Source organism: Eschscholzia californica, unplaced genomic scaffold (genome assembly GCF_041429995.1).
Source record: "Eschscholzia californica isolate CP2 unplaced genomic scaffold, dmEscCali1.0.p SCAF_6, whole genome shotgun sequence".
Lineage (NCBI taxonomy): Eukaryota > Viridiplantae > Streptophyta > Magnoliopsida > Ranunculales > Papaveraceae > Eschscholzia > Eschscholzia californica.
In genome coordinates this window covers 22850117-22867459 of record NW_028238483.1, presented here as the reverse complement: position 1 = coordinate 22867459, position 17343 = coordinate 22850117, and the positions used below count along the sequence as shown (strand labels likewise).

The 17343-nt window shown below is 33.9% G+C and overlaps 2 protein-coding genes across 2 annotated transcripts; both read right to left on the bottom strand.

Moving 5' to 3' along the window:
- Nucleotides 1-1175: 1175 nt before the first annotated feature.
- LOC147532563 (uncharacterized) lies at nucleotides 1176-5494 on the bottom strand. Its single transcript, XM_086646934.1, has 5 exons — nucleotides 4856-5494; nucleotides 4468-4741; nucleotides 2825-2920; nucleotides 2503-2717; nucleotides 1176-1476 (listed from the first exon to the last, which is right to left on the bottom strand). Exons 1-5 carry the CDS (start codon nucleotides 5338-5340, stop codon nucleotides 1401-1403), a joined length of 1146 nt encoding a protein of 381 aa, XP_086503060.1. The 5' UTR covers nucleotides 5341-5494; the 3' UTR covers nucleotides 1176-1400.
- An 8447-nt stretch (nucleotides 5495-13941) lies between these two features.
- Nucleotides 13942-15548, bottom strand: LOC147532562 (two-component response regulator ARR5-like). Its single transcript, XM_086646935.1, has 4 exons — nucleotides 15006-15548; nucleotides 14841-14917; nucleotides 14658-14735; nucleotides 13942-14554 (listed from the first exon to the last, which is right to left on the bottom strand). The coding sequence occupies exons 1-4, from the start codon at nucleotides 15160-15162 to the stop codon at nucleotides 14105-14107; spliced, it is 762 nt and encodes a 253-aa protein (XP_086503061.1). The 5' UTR covers nucleotides 15163-15548; the 3' UTR covers nucleotides 13942-14104.
- Between the last annotated feature and the right edge of the window lie 1795 nt (nucleotides 15549-17343).

The window sequence follows — 17343 nt, the reverse complement described above, 5'->3', positions numbered from 1 at the left end:
CAGGCCAAATCTACCCCGAGTAGGTCCACAAAGTAAGGTTCGGAGTGACTTAAAAAATTAGTAACTTTTACGTCAATCCCAATTAAAAAAGTCTTTCTACATTGATGCAAAAACACAATTTGATGTAACATAATTTCCAGTTGTACATCGGGCGTTAAATGCCTATGCAATTTTTTTGCTTGTCACCCTGAAGCTAATACATTAAAGTCGTCCTACAATTGTCTAACAAAATTGATGTTGTTGTATACCACTATTCTCAAATTGTGTTGGGTCATTTAATATTGTGTATCTAGAGTTCTAGACCATGTTTTTTTTTTGTTGAAAGAGTATCTAGACCATGTTGGTTTGCCAGACGCTTCCACACTTCGAACCTAAGTGAGATTAGACGACGAGTTCTCCATCCTCCACGATAGGGTTATTTTCATCAACGCCATTTAACTCTCGTATTAGTAAGTTATAAACAATCCCACTCTTGTTTGTCGCTAAATAAAAGAAATAATTAATTTGATCAAAATTTGGCACTAAGCTCGAGTCTTGTCTAGGTATAAAAACATAAACAACTTGTTTAAAAAAAATACTATGGTCTCTAAGTTTTCAATCAGACCATATCAGTATTGTCTAGGTATAAAAACATAAAGAAGTTAAAAAATTGGCCTATGGTCTTTTAAGTTTTCAACCCTAAAACATTAACTAGTTTCCCAATGTGTATATAGTTCTTGAATACATACTTGGATCTAGTTTTTTTTTAAAGTTCCTCAAATAAACTGGACTTACTCAGACGAACCCAGGTTTTTTTTTTTTTTTTGATGATAAGACGAACCCAGGTTATTGTGGAAGCTCAATTCAATATAGGCCCCTAGGAGATTCCTTTTACAAAAAATTTACCCATTGCTTATGCTTACTACTAGTGGTTTAGTGATTGAAACATCCTAGAAAAGAACCTCTTTCACTAAGGAAAACGATCAAATGCCCGGCTCAATCCCAGCCGGGGTATGTGGCCGGGATTGGGCCGGGCATTGCATCACGGCTGCTTTCACTAAACCAGCTTGAAGGACTACCCTTGTTCCCCAAGATCAGAGGCCACCCTTGGCCACACTAGGGTAGAGAAAGCTACATTTGGCAGCATTCTTAAATATTTATTTCATTATTTTCCATTGACAAAAATAAACAGCATATTTTATCCGACTTCACCGAAATGTCACTTATTAGGTAAGATTTTCTACATTTTAAAGCGACTAACCGAAGGTCTCCTGAATTTACAAAACAAATGAAATGTCTAGAACAAGAATAAGAAGTAAAACCTTGATAAAATATTGAGTTTTCATGGGGGATAAAGTTGATAATGAAGAAGAAATATATATACACTTTCCATTTCAAAGCCTTTCTTTTCTGTTTTATCTTTACAACAACCCAACTACGCAGCTCAGGTGCAATCTGTTCTCCAAACTTCGCAAGTGATGACCCATTAGCATACACCTGTTCAACACAAATTGTAAAAACCACGAATTTTCGGATAATAGATTTTATCGCCACCAAAAAGTATTCAGAAAAAATTAACTTAGCATCCCTTCAAAAGATAACATCTGGTATAAAGTAAGTTATTTAAGTGGTGAAGAAGCTATATTGGTACATCAAATCTTCTTGGTATGTCTTATGGTGTTATTTATATCAGGATATAAAGCATACAGAATATTTCAAGTCATCAACAGATGGCTCAATTGTTTAGTTTGCATCTTAATACGAATTTTCCTAGCTTTTGATAAACACAACATATACTACCCGGTCTTCTCGACTTCGAGGAACTAGAGAACTTCACAATTTGAACGCAAACTGCCGAATGAATAACTCGTGAGTTGTGATAATATTAACTATTAAGACCACAAAGCTTCGCTGATTTAGTTTGATTGACGGACAGACTAACTACTCGGTAAAATAGCTGCTATTATATGTGCGAGACCCTCTCTAAAAGCAACAACGTCAATATAGCCGTAGCCCTAAACGACACCAGTTTCTGCATCAAGTGACATTGATTAACAGAACGAGTTCAATTGTTGAAGTTGATCGTTCATTCATGACCGACTGAAGTCACTGAACCACATATCAAAAAAGGTTCTATAAGAAATGGAAATAAAGGTTCTTGACAAGCACTCGTGTCATCACACTCTGAACCAGCCATTGAGGGAGAGCCATGTCCATATTTTCATTTTAACTTCACGCAAATCTCATTACCAAAACGTCTCTTATATTAATAAATGAATGTTTCTTCTCTTAGTGTCAGTTCCTGATATTTGTCAATGACCAGTTGGCACTTGGTTCTCCAAGTGTCACGACTCACAACAGAAGAACATATCTCAATATTAATGTGTTTGTATGAATGTAAAGAGTGATGCAGCTAAATTGCTAAAACACCAGGAACAGTTATCAAACTAATCTACCATTTTGAAATCGGAAGAATTGTAGTATTTGACGTTAACAAAAATACAAAAGGGCAAGCAAACTAACCAGAAAATTAACTTCGCAAGATAATCCCGAGTAGTGTCTATACTGTCAGAAGGGTCGACTTCACCATCTGGATAGCTTTCCATTTTTCCTCTCTCTGAATCTTCAAAAAAACCAGAGGCAGGATTATCTTTGTAAAATCCTTGCGAAATATTTTGCACAAGTTGGTGAATAATGTCCTCCACCTCCATAGATGACGGTCGAGATAGTTCTTTCACCTGCCGAACAGTTCAAAGCATTTGCATAAACAAACTAAGTCGAACTGAACAATCCTCTCCTGAATCATGTTAAAAATAACTTCAAATAAAAAAGTCAGTTCATTTACTATCTCGGGATCCAAAGACCGCAAGTACTCCAATAAATCGTCCTCCTCTTCCTTAAACTCCATTTTCATATTCTCCTGCTTCTGAGCATTCAGTTCCTGAAACAATGTAACCTTGATCGTCAGACTAGGAGTGAGATAAAAGACGCATACCATGAAAATGCCAAATAGGCATCAAAAGGACCAGTATGATTAGCAGAATAAGTTACTCAAAAGTGAAAGGAGGCGCGTAAAGCGTATGCAATAACATATGGAGGACATATAACAGAAGACAAGGTATATTGCCACATGAAATGCTCTTATGTCTACCAACACAACACACATATAGCAAATCATTCTTATGTCTACCAACACACATATAGCAAATCATTCACTAATTCCTCGATTAATTGTGTACTACAAATTAATAGAACATTTCTAGTGAAGGCCTATGCTTCGCGAAATGCCGAAATATACCACATATCTTTTCTTGAACAAAAGTGCAGGATATGTCAATTCCACAGTCTTTACATAATCTACTAGCAACGTTGTATATATATATATGTGTGTGTGTGTGTGTGTGTGTGTGTGTGTGTGTACATATTGAAACGGTGCTATTCATCTGTCTTGAATTCAAGGAATGAAGTTTCGGTTTCGGTGGAAATTTTGGTAGGCATGAAAATGGAAATAATTTGGTCATTTCAACCGAAATATTTCGAAATTTATTTCCTTAACATAGCATTGTTAGGAGAAACTTAGCTAAATTTCGGTTTCGGTAGGCATGGAAATGGAAATATTTCGGTCAAAATGACGGTCTTAATGCAAATTTTTCTCTCACACTCTCTTCTACGAACTTGAAATGTTTAATTCCTTGCTTGAATTTCTCTCACACTCTCTTCTACGAATTCGAAATATATAATAGATTCAATATAGCGGTCTTAAGGCAAATTTAAGAAGCCGCCACGTGCAGGAAAGCATGTGGGACAATTTTAGACTGGATGAGTCACACATCCCTTTAAAAGAATATCCTTGCTTTTGAATTATTTAAAAGGAAACATCGTCAAGTCCAAGAATCAGACTACCAAATATGGTATAAAAATACGTATGCGCAGTGGTTTCGACCGCAATTTTAGAAAGTAAATCAAAAAGTGCTACTGAGCAGTATCCCTTTGATTATAAATCTTTTCTATATAAGGCTAATAAAATGCTTTTAATTTTCTTAAGTGAATACAATACATGACTTCACATATATATATATATATATATATATATATATATATATATATATATATATCCTATAACAACTTCTTAATTCTTATACAAGCGTAGAGAAAATGTTATCAATTTCATTCCTATCCACCATGATTATTGGTTAGAACTTGGAACTTGTTAGCATGCTTTTAAGCTTGTCAGAACTTGGACAATATACGAATCGTAACAACGGAACCACGATGTTACAATGTTAGTTAAGAATTTGGACAATATACGAATCGTAACAACGAAACCACTTGTCAGAACTCCTAAAGTTAACTAATCGTTTTCGCTTGTGAATATCTATAGAAGTTTCAGCTTCTAATCCAGATTCTTTATCATTCTTTTTATGGGTATATAAAGATTGAATTATAAGATATTTCATACACCAAGAGAAAGAAAGAGAAAGGGATGACCTTCTCCTTAGTAGCCAACTCTGATTTCAGCATATTTATATACTCAAGAGCCTCTGGTGAGAGATCCCCAAGACTTGCAGGAGTTTCTCTCTCCACCAAATCTTCATTAGAACTACCCCCATCAAATACACCATCACCACTCTCTCTCTTATCAACACTATTTTCAGAACCTTCCTCAGGAACCTGAAAATAAACTGATACTTGTTTACTCCCAGGAGAAATATCAAAATTCCTCATCAGAGAAACCCTATATTCCACATTCCAAATAGTATACCTAACCACAAATCACCAATCAAACAAACAAATTCAGAAAAAAAATTCAATTTTTATAAGCAATCAAATCACATAAACGAAAAAGAACCTAAATTTAGTAGTCCCAATAAGTTACCCAGTAATGATGGAAGAGGCGAGGAGATGCTCAAGAGGTCCCTTAGAAACCCTAATTATAACTGAGAATTGATCAGATGGAAGTAACCCAAGCATTTTGGAGATAGTTTTTTTCATGGAATCTTTAGCTATTGAAGTAACTCCTTTGGAAATAAGGGATGTATCCAAAGGTTCAATTCGTTTGAGCATGTTACCAATTACAGAGAATTCACGATCGAAACCTGAATTCTTAGTGGAAACGAATTCATCAGCAACACCACCACTACCACCACCATCAATACCGGAGAAGATACAATCGACGATGACGGCGGAACGAGAGATCGGTCGGTAATTGTAAGATGAAGATTTCTTGGTGGTGAAATGAAATGGTGATGGGAGGATAAGGTTATGGCGGGAAATGAAGGTTGAAGATGATGATGAAGGTGGAGATTGGAGGGAGAGGTCACTGAAGCGAGATAGCAGAAAAGCCCTAGCTGTTGACGCCATACTCTTTTCTCTCTCTCTTCTCTTTCTCTCTCTACTTTCTCTCTCTATCTATGTCGTGAGCTCTGCTCGAAAGCGAGTCTGGGTAATATCTTCGAACTTTACAATTTCAGTCCGAACAGATTTGGTTAATTAGGGTAACGCCCTTATGGATTCCAATTTGTACTTGGCTTCCTTTCTATTTTATATAGGGTTATTTCCCAAATGACCCCAACTTTGTGACCAGCTTCCTGCCTGGGCCCCTACTTTAGCAATAATTTTCGTATGGCCCCCTTTTTCCGTTATCTTTAACATTCCGTTACTCTCTCTCCTCCATCTCATTTTCTCTCTCTGCCACATCATCTTAGCACGACACATCATCATCTTCTCCGTCAGGATCGGCCGGCCAAATTTCCGGCCGGCTACCTTCAAATTTTTTTTTTCTCTCTCTCTAAAAAAAAAATATTTTTTAAAAATTCTCTCCTCTCTCTCTCTAAACTACGGCGAAGGCCCTTCCCTTTGCCGGAGTTTTAGAGAGAGAGATGACATATTTTTTTTTAAAAAAGAAAAATTTAGAGAGAGAGAGGAGAGAGAATAACAAATTTATTTTTATTTTTTTAATGTTTGAAAGTCGCCGGCCGGAAAATTGGTCGGCCGACGACCTTCACCGGAGAAGATGATGAGGTGGCGTAACAGATGATGTGGCAGAGAGAGAAAATGAGATGGAGGAGAGAGTAACGGAAAATTAAAGATAACGGAAAAAAGGAGTCATACAGGAATTATTGCTAAAGTAGGGGGCTAGACAGGAAGCTGGTCACAAAGTTGAGGGCCATTTGGGAAATAACCCTTTTATATACACCCAAATCACATAAATTGTACACACATACATGGTCAAATCTTGGCCATTGGATATTTTACATAGTGGAGATTAGTTTTCAGGACAATATGGGGTTTGTACCGACTATACAAATCTAATGGCTAATAATTTTCATGTCGGTACACGTAGCCTTATTTTCGAAGTCAAGAGTGAATAAAGAAATCGTGAGTTTTATAAACTACCAATTAATTTGTTGAACTGCAAAATCAAGGATGTAGAACTAGAATTGATTTCTTCCCAATTGGGGTTTCTTTGTCCCAATTAGAAGTTTATAAAATAGAAGTGTAATACAATGTTTATTTAGTAATTGATTATCATGGCATCTTTAGGGTTATTCTTCTACATATCAACATGTCAATTGTTAAGAAATGGGATGCAGTCACCTCTAAGAAGTAAAGAAAACTGTACTGTACTCCTGTATACTTAGCGAATATTGTGTTGGAATCGGAGTCGATTTTGAATTGGTTCGAAGAGTCAAACTCAACATAACATTGCATTCGTCTCATCGAGCTCTTAAGTTTAAAGTCAAGAAGCACTTGAAATTGATTCAGAATGAGATATTCAAGTCTAAAGTTTGGACGAAAAATAATTGAGGTATGGACCAAATGTCATGAAGAAAATGTTGGTTTGGAGTTTTGTGCAATGAGAGTGCCTCTAGATCGACCAATGTGCGTTTTGTCTGCCCCAATCCAACGACCGCAAAAAAAAAAGATCCCTTCGAGATCTTGGTGGGGCGCGCACTTAACGTGGATCCGCAAGGATCCAACGACACACTTTCCACTAGTGTCGGGCATTGAGTGGGACATCTCGTTCTCGCCATCTAACGACTATTGACCTCTTCTCTGGGCTCCTTTCGGGATAAATCTGATGGTTGATGTTCTCTCTGCAATTTTGAACGAGATTTAAGGGCATGTATTCCAACCGACCAAGATATGTTGAAATTAAGTGAAAAGTCACAAATTTCTCAATAGATGTGTCACTAAAGCCCCAAAAGATGTGTCCCCAATGAATGCATCTATTCGATTCTTTGAATAGGACTCAAATGAACTCCAAATTTCAATCAATTTTCTCTAGAGCATCAAGTATTATTAGAAGATCATTTTAGCGAGTCTAAGTAGAACACTTAAGAGCATTTTCAAGGAGTTTCATTAGAAGTAAGTTCAGTTCACTGAAATTAAGTCAGAAGTTAGTGTACTTTCACGTTCGATCGCTTTCTAATTCGAAGTACTATTGAATCGAAAGCTTAATCATTATATCCTCGAAGACAAATGGCAGGAACTATGTGGTAATATACAAGGCGTCAATTTTCTTAAGGAAAGAGAAATACTTCGCCTCGATTAAAAATATTCTTCTTCGAGTCCTCCGATTTATCTTTTTCTCTTTCGTTTATCTGATTTCTAAGTCAAAGACAATATGATTTTTCAAATCAAGAAGTGTATTCATTTTGTAGCAATATATCAAACGCAGAAGGAATACGATTCCTCTCTTAAATTCTCAATCTATAGTTAAATTTGACTACGAATCATCTGTTCTATAGAACGGAGACTATTGGTTAGAAATATGAAAGATATTGAATTGTTTTCTTCCTTAGTCTTTCTCCATCAAATTAGAATAAAATGTTTTCAATTGATTTTCCATTAAAATCAAATCAAAGTAACAACCAGTTTCACCAATAACTCAGTTAAGTGACTCATTGAGTCAATTCGTTAAATCGGTAAACCGAAAATAACATACCGACAATCCCTATATAGATTACCTTTTAATTAGTTTCTATTTGAATGTTGTGATTTTACTCCCCTAACAAATCCATTTTTGTTCTTATTCACCTGGGCTAATTAAAGTTATTCAATAACCTAGTTTGTAAACACTCTGCGAATTATCTATTTATATGTTGATTATGAAGAAGGATGAGATTAGAAGAATGATTAATATAAGGAATGGTAGAACAATTCATTCACCCTCTACCTTTGACTTAATGAAATGAACCATTGAATTTTTTCATCTACCCTTTACCATTGGCCTGATATTTGAAATGTTAGGTTTATTGGACACCATATGTCTCCTGCACTAACAAATCAGTAGCTTAATACTCTATCCATGGAAAGATCATTTCTTATTTTTCCCTTCTTAGCAGATTTCATAAATAGGCCACAAATCGGTCCGTTCGGTTTACAAGTCCATCAGTAGAAGTATGGTTACCCAACTATAAATCATCTGTGACCATATATTGTTGCAACATATGACATTAGTGAACTTTAACAAGCCACTTACGGCCTTTTCTAGATAAAAGTCTAATCTTATTTTAATTCTCTTCAGGATTCATTAATTGTCTGGTAGGTTTTAAAGTCCATACGGTCCGATTATAATTCAGGCAACCACATTACCTAATATTTGGTCTTTCACTTCTATAGATTGATATATACACCAAAGTCTATAAGATACATCAAGATTTATTAATTCAGGCATGAACTTTGATCATATAAGATAAGTATTTTTGGTGTTTGGTGACAGTTTAAATTGTGGCTTTCTCTGGTCTGCTTTTTAAAAGAAAAGAGGTAGGCATGGAATGGGCTTTCATCCTTTAATGACATTAATGTGACGAAAATACCCTGGTGGAATAATGTTTTATTGAACTTCTACGGGTTATCTCCATTTTGGTCTCTAAAGATGACTAGTTGGCCAAAATGACCCCTCTAAAGATGACCAACGTTTAAAATGATAATTTTTTTGTCAATCAAATTTAACAGTTGTCTTTTTTAATAATCGTTCTATTCAAAATCAATACCCATGCACCTTGTCCATTCCTCTAAACTCGTTAGAACATGGTTGTTGACTGTTGGTTGGAGGACCGACAAACCTGCAGACAACCATCAACAGCAAAACCCTTATCTTCATCTCCTTTATCCCCCATCACCACCACTGGCCATCAAACGACACCATCCATCTCTTTATCCCTCTTCTTCAGTCGACAAACTGTCATGTAGAACTTCAGTCAATAAACCTGCCAAGAACACGAAGGAGCAGCTTCTCGTTCGTCTCCATGGAAGATTTGTTGAGGGAGGTCTTCACCTACATTGATTGGTATGTCAAGATAGCGAAAAAGCGAAGACAGAAAGAAAGGAAGAAAGATTAGAGGGGTGAGGCAGTGGTCATGGTGGTGGTGGTAGCAATGGAGGAGGAAGGATAAGATGGGGAGAATAAGATAAGGAATAAAACAAGAAGATTTGTAAAGGTAAAAGACATAGTGGATACTAATTTCGAATGGAAGAGTTCAAAAGAAGAAAATGTTCGTTGTTAAAGTTGACTAACAAAAAATTAAAAAAAAAAAACGAGCTCATTTTCGAAGTTGGACATTTTTAGGAGACTATTTTAGTAAATATATCATCTTTAGGAAGCCAACTGTATTAAGGCAATGAGGTAATTTCTATTTAGGTCAAAATAATATAGAAAATAAGTGAAAAAGCATACAACATTTGAAAATTATTATTCAGGTAAAAAAGTGTGCAAATACTAAAATACCATTTTTTGTCATTTTGTGTAACTAAATTCTTTTATTTTTATTTAAACTTTAAATCAACATAACTTTTGTTTGAGATGTCGGATTGCTATAAAAATTATATATTTAGAAATGATTTTTCATTAGCTTTCTAACAAGATCCACTTTCAATACTTTTTTTCAAAAAAAAAAAAAACCCCAGAAAAAACGGCGTTTTTTTCCTTTACGTTTTTCTGCAAACGTGTTTGCACCAATCTGTTATGCAAACGTGTTTGCACCAATCTGTTATGCAAACGTGTTTGCACCAATCTGTTATGCAAACGTGTTTGCACCAATCTGTTATGCAAACGTGTTTGCACCAACATGTTATGCAAACGTGTTTGCAACAACTTGTTCTGCAAACGTGTTTGCAACAATGTAAACTGCAAACATGTGTTTGCATAATGTAAACTGAAAACATGTGTTTGCATAGATTATCAGCAGCAGTTTAGATAAGAGATTCAAGTTTGAGAAGAAAAGAAAAAGTAGAAATGTTAGGAAACAAGAAAACAATTGAACTCCTGACAAAAAGATAACTAACAACATTGAAGTTGTTTCGAAAAGGATTAAAAAAGCGACGAACCACGTAATTATTTAGCATTGGAATGTAAACATTATCTAGTTCAGAGTACTCTTTATAGTCTTAATATAGTCTGAACTAAGTATACATAAACAAATTAATCTTCCTACCACCACTATCTCTATAACTTTTGTTCTCGCTCATAAGCAAAATGAATGTAAACAAACTCGCTTTCACCGTAAAGATCAAGAATAAAACCATAATGTTGGATCAAGAGAGTAATATCAAATTTCTCACTCATCATCTCAAAATACTTCATTCCTTCAGCCACAATACCTCCATGAACACAAGCACACAAAATACCCAAAAACGCACATTATTCAACATCACCCCATGATTCTGCATCTGAAAAATAAATTAAAGCATTCTTCATTATGACCATGCATTGCAAGGCCTGAAATGATGACACTCCATGCCATCACATCTTTATCTTCTCCCAATCCAGTAAACACCCATCTTTCTCTTTCAATACAACCACAATTTGCTTACATATCAAAGATTTTGGTTTTCAATAGTGAAGGAATTGCATAGTTCAACCAATATATTCTATCAAATGATCAGAACCTGCATACCAACCCTGAAGAACTACAACAACCTTTTTCAACTTCAAATATTAGAATTGTAGATCATTTTTCTTTCAACCCCATACCATTGAAAGAAAAATTACATGAGTTTCATTGAAGTGAAAATACTTAAATAATGGTTATACCCATGAACAGAGAACCATTGCTCCTGAAAGTGAGAACTTTTCCCAAAAGTTTTCAGTTACACTTCCTACTTCACTTTAAAAATTAATTCAGATTTCAACCAAATCTAGATAGATGAAGAAATGAAGTTTAATTTAGCACCACCCGACTTCTAATAGTAATGGAGTTCCAGGCCACTTACCAGGAAGCAACTTGAACATTTCTCGGCCGCCAATTCTTAGCAGCAACAGGTCGAACTTCCAAATAAGCTCAGAAATCAAAATGAAAAAGAATGATTAGAAAAGAACCTGTAAAATACCTAGTTGATCTATGATCCGTCATTGTTAGCATTATTGAAGATCAATATCCCTGAATCAAATAATCTAGGGTTTGCCTCACTTTTGTTCTGATGGACTAAAATATATGGGAGTCTTTCTCTCTCTGGAAAAATTGTTTGGAGATACAACTAGTAAGAAGGATAAAGATCGTTCAAATTGGAACAGGAAGAGAAGCGACAGGAGGTTGTTGAATCTTGAAGATGATTAACCATCTTGAAACGAAGAAGACAAAAGAAAAACCCTAAAGTTTTCAGTTTTTGAGAGAGAGTGATTTTGGTGGACAAGGGTATTTAGGGAATTAAAAAATAGAAAATGACCTTAATAATAGATATCAATTATTTTAAACCTCATGTATCAATACTCATATTATTTTGACAATTTTTAGTTAATACAAATTGTTACATGCTTTTTTAGTTATTATTAATAATATATTGGCCTAAACAACTATTTCCTCTGTCAGCAAAAAAAAAAAAAAAACAACTATTTCCTCTTAAATCTTCTCATTTTTGTAGCATAGGTGTAGAAGTAAACGTTCAAGATTAGAAGAAGAAAAGTCAAAGATGCATGCTTAATTGTTTTGTTTTGTTTTGTTTATGTATTATGGTTGACCTTATTTTCAATCTTCATTTAAGATTTTTAAACATGTTTTTCCTATACTACTATACTTTATAATTGTGCATTAGTACCTTGTGTTGGGCTATTAAGAGATAATCATGCATCTTGAATTTTATTATTAATAATATTGGAGGAGCAATTATTCATGTTCATCTATAGTCAAACAAAAAAATAGACTCCTTTCTTTATCAATAAGGTAAGGTTGCATCCAAGTATGTAATCGGGTTATTTCTCAAATAACCTCCAACTTTGTGACCAGCTTTCTGTCTAGCCTCTTACTTTATCGAAAGTATTTGAGTTAATTTCTATATGGCCCCCTACTTTGTGACCAGCTTTCTTTATAACCCCCAAATTTCTGTAAATTCAAATATGGCCTCCTATTTTCATGGAAATGTCATAACTATCCTTCCCATTAATATATTTTCAAACATAAAGAAGAAGAAGCTGGTTCATATAAAATTAGAGCTCTTTGTTGTTGATTTTTTGTGACATTACGAGTTTGGTTTATGTTTAGGGTTTTGCAATGTCTGAAGTTTGTGTTTGTGGATTGTACATGGTCTAAAAAAAACTTTTCTTGATTTCACGTGTTGATTTCTTTGTGAGGGTATTTGATTTGCTGGAGGTTAATCTACAGATTTGGTGGGAGGCTTATTTTTTGTACTATTTACCAGGGTGGAGTTGACAAATGAGGCTCTTTTATGATTAGGGTTTCTACCTTTCAAATTCTTGTATAAGCTTCAAGTTCTTCCATTATTGTTCATTTCTATGTAATTCCAAACCCTTCAATCCTCCACGATAGTAAAGAGAAAAAAAATGGAGATTTTGGTGGATGAAGATGGGGTTTGTGGTAGCAGAGAAAAAAAAATACTTAATGAAGGGAGATAAAGAAAAAAAAAAATTAAGAAAAAAAAACAAAATAATAATTACTGAAATGCCATAAGGGCAAAACAGATATTTTTGACAAAGATTGGGGGCCAAAACGAACTGCCTGACATAATTTGGGGTCAAAACGAACTGTAAGACACAATTGGAGACCAAAACGACCAGTTAGTCACAAATTGGGGGTCGATACAAAATTAACCATTTTTTTTACTATCGTTCAACATTATCTTTTAGAGTGATTAGGAAGACTTAACACTAACAAGGGCATATAGAAATTAGAAAACAAACACTATTTCATGAAGGTTACAACTTAATGAAGTCTATGTCTACGATAAGTTAATAACAAATTCTATGTTTTAACAATCAAAAGATTAGTTTGAGACTAATATTGTGCGCAAGACATCAAATGAATATGATTCACAATGGTAGCAATCAATGCTAAAAGTTTCTTTTATTCATCAATTTATCGAGACAGAAACGGGAACAATAGCAACGGATTTCAATAAAAATAATGTCCAATTTGATTATTATTCAAAAATTAAAAAATTCAGTTGGAATGACTTCAAAGTTCAAGCATTTCAATTTGATTTCAATAAATAATGTCTAACTTAATTGTATAGATAATATATATAACATTTAATTCTGTTCAAGTTCGAGACACACGGACAAGTCCGAAAAAAAGACCGAACCCGACTTAGAAACAAAACCAGACCTAAACACCAAATCAATCAAAAAAAAAATCGACCCATTCTAAACGGGACTTTTTTGGTATGGTATTGCTTCGGCCTTTAGTTTCAACCCTACTTTTTAATGGAAAATTATGAAAATTTCAAGACGTATGGTAAAGGTTTGTTTAGAAAGGAACCTCAATTTTGGTGAGTGGCCCTTCAACTTTTCTCTAATGTGATATTTTTTTTTTTTTTTTTGCTGACAGTTTCTCTAATGTGATATGATCTTCAATTTTTAAACCAAACTAAAGTGTATTAATGGAGGTCCATCACAAGTAAGATGGTTGTGATTTGGTTTTAAAGGTTATCACATTTTATATACTCCATGGCAGATTTGATCTCTCCCAAAACGAGGTGATTTAGAAGATAATATTAGATGTCATCTAACAACATAAGAGTATTTGTATAATGTTAATATGATCTAAGCCAAGAACAAAAATTTACACTTCTCTTTTCTTCTCTCTATAGAAAAAGAGAAAGAAAATCAACCAAAAAAACAAAAGAAAGAAAAAAAGAAATAAATTAGTAGTATAAGATGTTAAATAAATCACAGAGATTCATATTCATTTGTTTGTCTAAATCTTCTCGATGGTGATTCTAACGATGATGGTGGATTTAAATCCGGCGACGGTGGAGATGAATCCGATGATGGTGAAGATGAATCTGATAATTCCGATGATGATGATGATGAAGAAGATAAATCTGATAAATCCGATGATGATGATATTGATGCTTCTAATGGTGGAGATGAATCTGATGAGAGATGAAGATCTGTAGATGAATTTTGTATTAACTTTCTTTTGTTATTTGATCGTTTCTTTTCATCTCCTTCAAATTCTTCTCTTATTATATAATCTTTCAATCGTTTAACATCTGAAAGTTGAACTGGTTTTACTAAGAATTCCTCTGCTCCTTCCTCTAAACATCGATTAATCCTTGTTAATACGTTTTCTGATGACATTATCACTACTGGTATTTCTCTGAAAGTCGATGATTCCTGAACAAATTCAAAAATCAAAATCAAAATCTAAATTCATTGAAAGTTCATATTCATAATTCCTCTGAAACAAAAAGTTTGAAGAATCAGAGTAAAACCTAACCTTGATCTTTTTTAGAAGTTCATATCCAGTCATTCCAGGCATCCAGTAATCAGTAATGATCAGATTCACCTTCAAACCCTAAATTTTATAAACAGAAAGATCATTAATCATACAGATTCATCTCGATCTAACAACAAAAAAACTTAGATTAATTAAATCAATTATTCAGGAATTTTTACTTACATCAATTCCAACTGAGTTATTATTTCCATCTAATCCAAGTAATTGAAGAGCTCTTCTTCCACTATCAACCGCAGTTACTGAAATTTTCCCAAATTCAGAAATCAGAACAAAAAAAAAGCGCCAAAAATGAATGAATAATTGGTGAAAACTATTCAAATAAAATACCTTTACAGGAAGAGATCTTGAGCAATCGTTCGATAACCTTTCGATCTATGATACTATCATCAACAGCAAGAACATGAAGTTCTTGAGAATCAAGAATCGGAGATGGAGGAAATGTTTGTAGCTTTTCCGGCCGAGGAAACAGATCAATACTCGCCATTCCGATTAGATCTTTGACGGAAAATTCTTCTTTCTTCTTTCTATCTTCTTGTTGATGTTGTTGGTTTGAAATTTTTGATGGTTGTTTGTATTGAAGAAGATTGAAGAGAAAATGAATAATGAAACTGAAAGGAGTTTTTTATTTATATATATTAAAGAAGGTGAGAGAGGATTAAATTGAAATTATTATTATTATCTATCTGTCTGTCTCGGTCTCACACACACACACACACTCAAATCTTTTCTGTGTCAAACAAAATCAAAGAAAATCTACTTTTTTAAAGCGACTTCAGATTCTCTCCATAACCTTTTCTTCTGATCTGCCAAATCAATCCGCAATTCTCTCTCTCTCTCTCTTCTTCGATCGTTGTAATTGGTTACTGATATAGGGAAATATAATTAAGGGTACAGGAAGATCAAAGTCCTATGAAAAGGAACATTTAGTGTATACTCTTGTACAAAATGAAATGTACTCGCCAACTGCTGCTAACTCACGCATCCACTCTATATAAAGAGGTCATTTGATTCACAACCGAAATGAAATCCATGATTTATACGGTATTGATATAATCATATTATTTGTTACTAAAAATAATTGCAGTCGAGTTGGAGAAGAGCGAATGAAAATCCACTTTCTTTTGAAAACATAAAATCTCTTTATCCTGTCACTCAAATTCGAATGAGATTGTCTTGCCTTACTAATTGATACTCTACTAGGGTAGTCAGCCTCCTTTTTCTCTCCATCAATTTTAACTTTTATTACGATATTGTATTATTCAGTTACCAAATCGACATTTCAATTACACCTATATTACAAGAAAAAAGATGTTTTTTGGATCTCCCTACGATATTGTATTTTTAACTACTAAAATGACCTTTCAAATACAAATGTATTACAAGAATGTACATTATTCTTTAGATATGTCGTACTAAATTGATCTGGAATGATGTCTCTCTAGTAATTTTAACTTTTACTACCATATTGTATTTAGTTAATAAAACGACTTTTTTAAGTAAAAATATATTACAATTATGTGAAATCTTCTCTGATTCTCAGTACTATATTTATCAAAAATTACCAATCGCCTTCCCCTTTTATCTCTAGCAGTTTGAATTCTTAATAGGATATTTTGTTTTTGGTTTATTAAAATGATATTTCAAATACAAATGTATTACGAGAAAGTGAAGTATTCTTTTGAATGTCCCATATGAAAGTTGTATTTCCCTCTATCAATGGCTCAGTAAAGGGAGAGAAATGGGAGGGGCATGGAACAGACGTGACGACATAAACTGGGTACTGGGTGGGGATCGGTGAAGGTCATTACCCAACAATTCGTGGGTGACAGGTCTCATAATGTAACATGTTACATGTTTGTTACCAGTGGTGGGTTCATAGCTGATCGACACATGGATCTGCCTTTTACTATTGTGTGGTTCTCTTCCCACAGGAAACCTAGAAGTGGTTAGTCATCATCTTGCCGTTAATTAATCAAAATTAAGCAATAATGGAGGTTGTGGACATTGCAATGTCCACAAACATCTATTATGTTGGTTGGAGGCATTTGAAATGTCTATCATTTTCTCTCTGGTATTTCAAATATCTAAAGTATCTTTGTTATTCATGTAAGACATTTCAAGTATCTAGAATAATTTTGTCGTTTAATTAATCAAAATTAAGGAGTTCTGGTTGTGGAGGTACCAGATAGGAGGAGATGGCAGTGTCCACTAATGTTTGTGATGTTAGTTGGAGACAGTTTAAATGTCTTTCATTTTTTTCATTTAAAACATTTCAAATATTTAGAATACCTTTGTTATTCGTTTTGGACATTTCAAATGTCTTCCTGTGTCTCTATTTGAGGCATTTCAAATATTCTTTTTATCTTTTTTATTTGTTCTTGACGAAAAATTATAGGCAATTTAATAAGAAAAGTAAAAATATAATATAGTTACAATCATATAATTATAATACCGCATTATAATATTATTAAAATATAATGTTAAGAGCGGCAGATTGGGCGGAAAAAACTTTTGGGCGGAAATTATTTATAAGGATATAATTTTTTAAAATGATCATAACTCATGTCTATAAATCCAGTTGTTTCGTTTTCAACCTTTTTCAACTTAAACAACGCCAGTTTCTCTCTTTAGATTCTAGCTCTGACGAACACACTAGTATTTATTC

Bases quoted from the DNA above. Each gene is read 5' to 3' on its own strand.
- LOC147532563 (XM_086646934.1), bottom strand. From the start codon at position 5,340: ATGGCGTCAACAGCTAGGGCTTTTCTGCTATCTCGCTTCAGTGACCTC. The intron at 2,921-4,467 runs GTCATCCCTTTC...ACATTGTTTCAG, and splicing joins AGTTGGCTACTAAGGAGAAG to GAACTGAATGCTCAGAAGCA. The intron at 1,477-2,502 runs GTTAGTTTGCTT...TGTGTTGAACAG, and splicing joins CTTGCGAAGTTAATTTTCTG to GTGTATGCTAATGGGTCATC.
- LOC147532562 (XM_086646935.1), bottom strand. From the start codon at position 15,162: ATGGCGAGTATTGATCTGTTTCCTCGGCCGGAAAAGCTACAAACATTT. The intron at 14,918-15,005 runs GTATTTTATTTG...GGAAAATTTCAG, and splicing joins CAAGATCTCTTCCTGTAAAG to TAACTGCGGTTGATAGTGGA. The intron at 14,736-14,840 runs GTAAGTAAAAAT...TATAAAATTTAG, and splicing joins ATAACTCAGTTGGAATTGAT to GGTTTGAAGGTGAATCTGAT.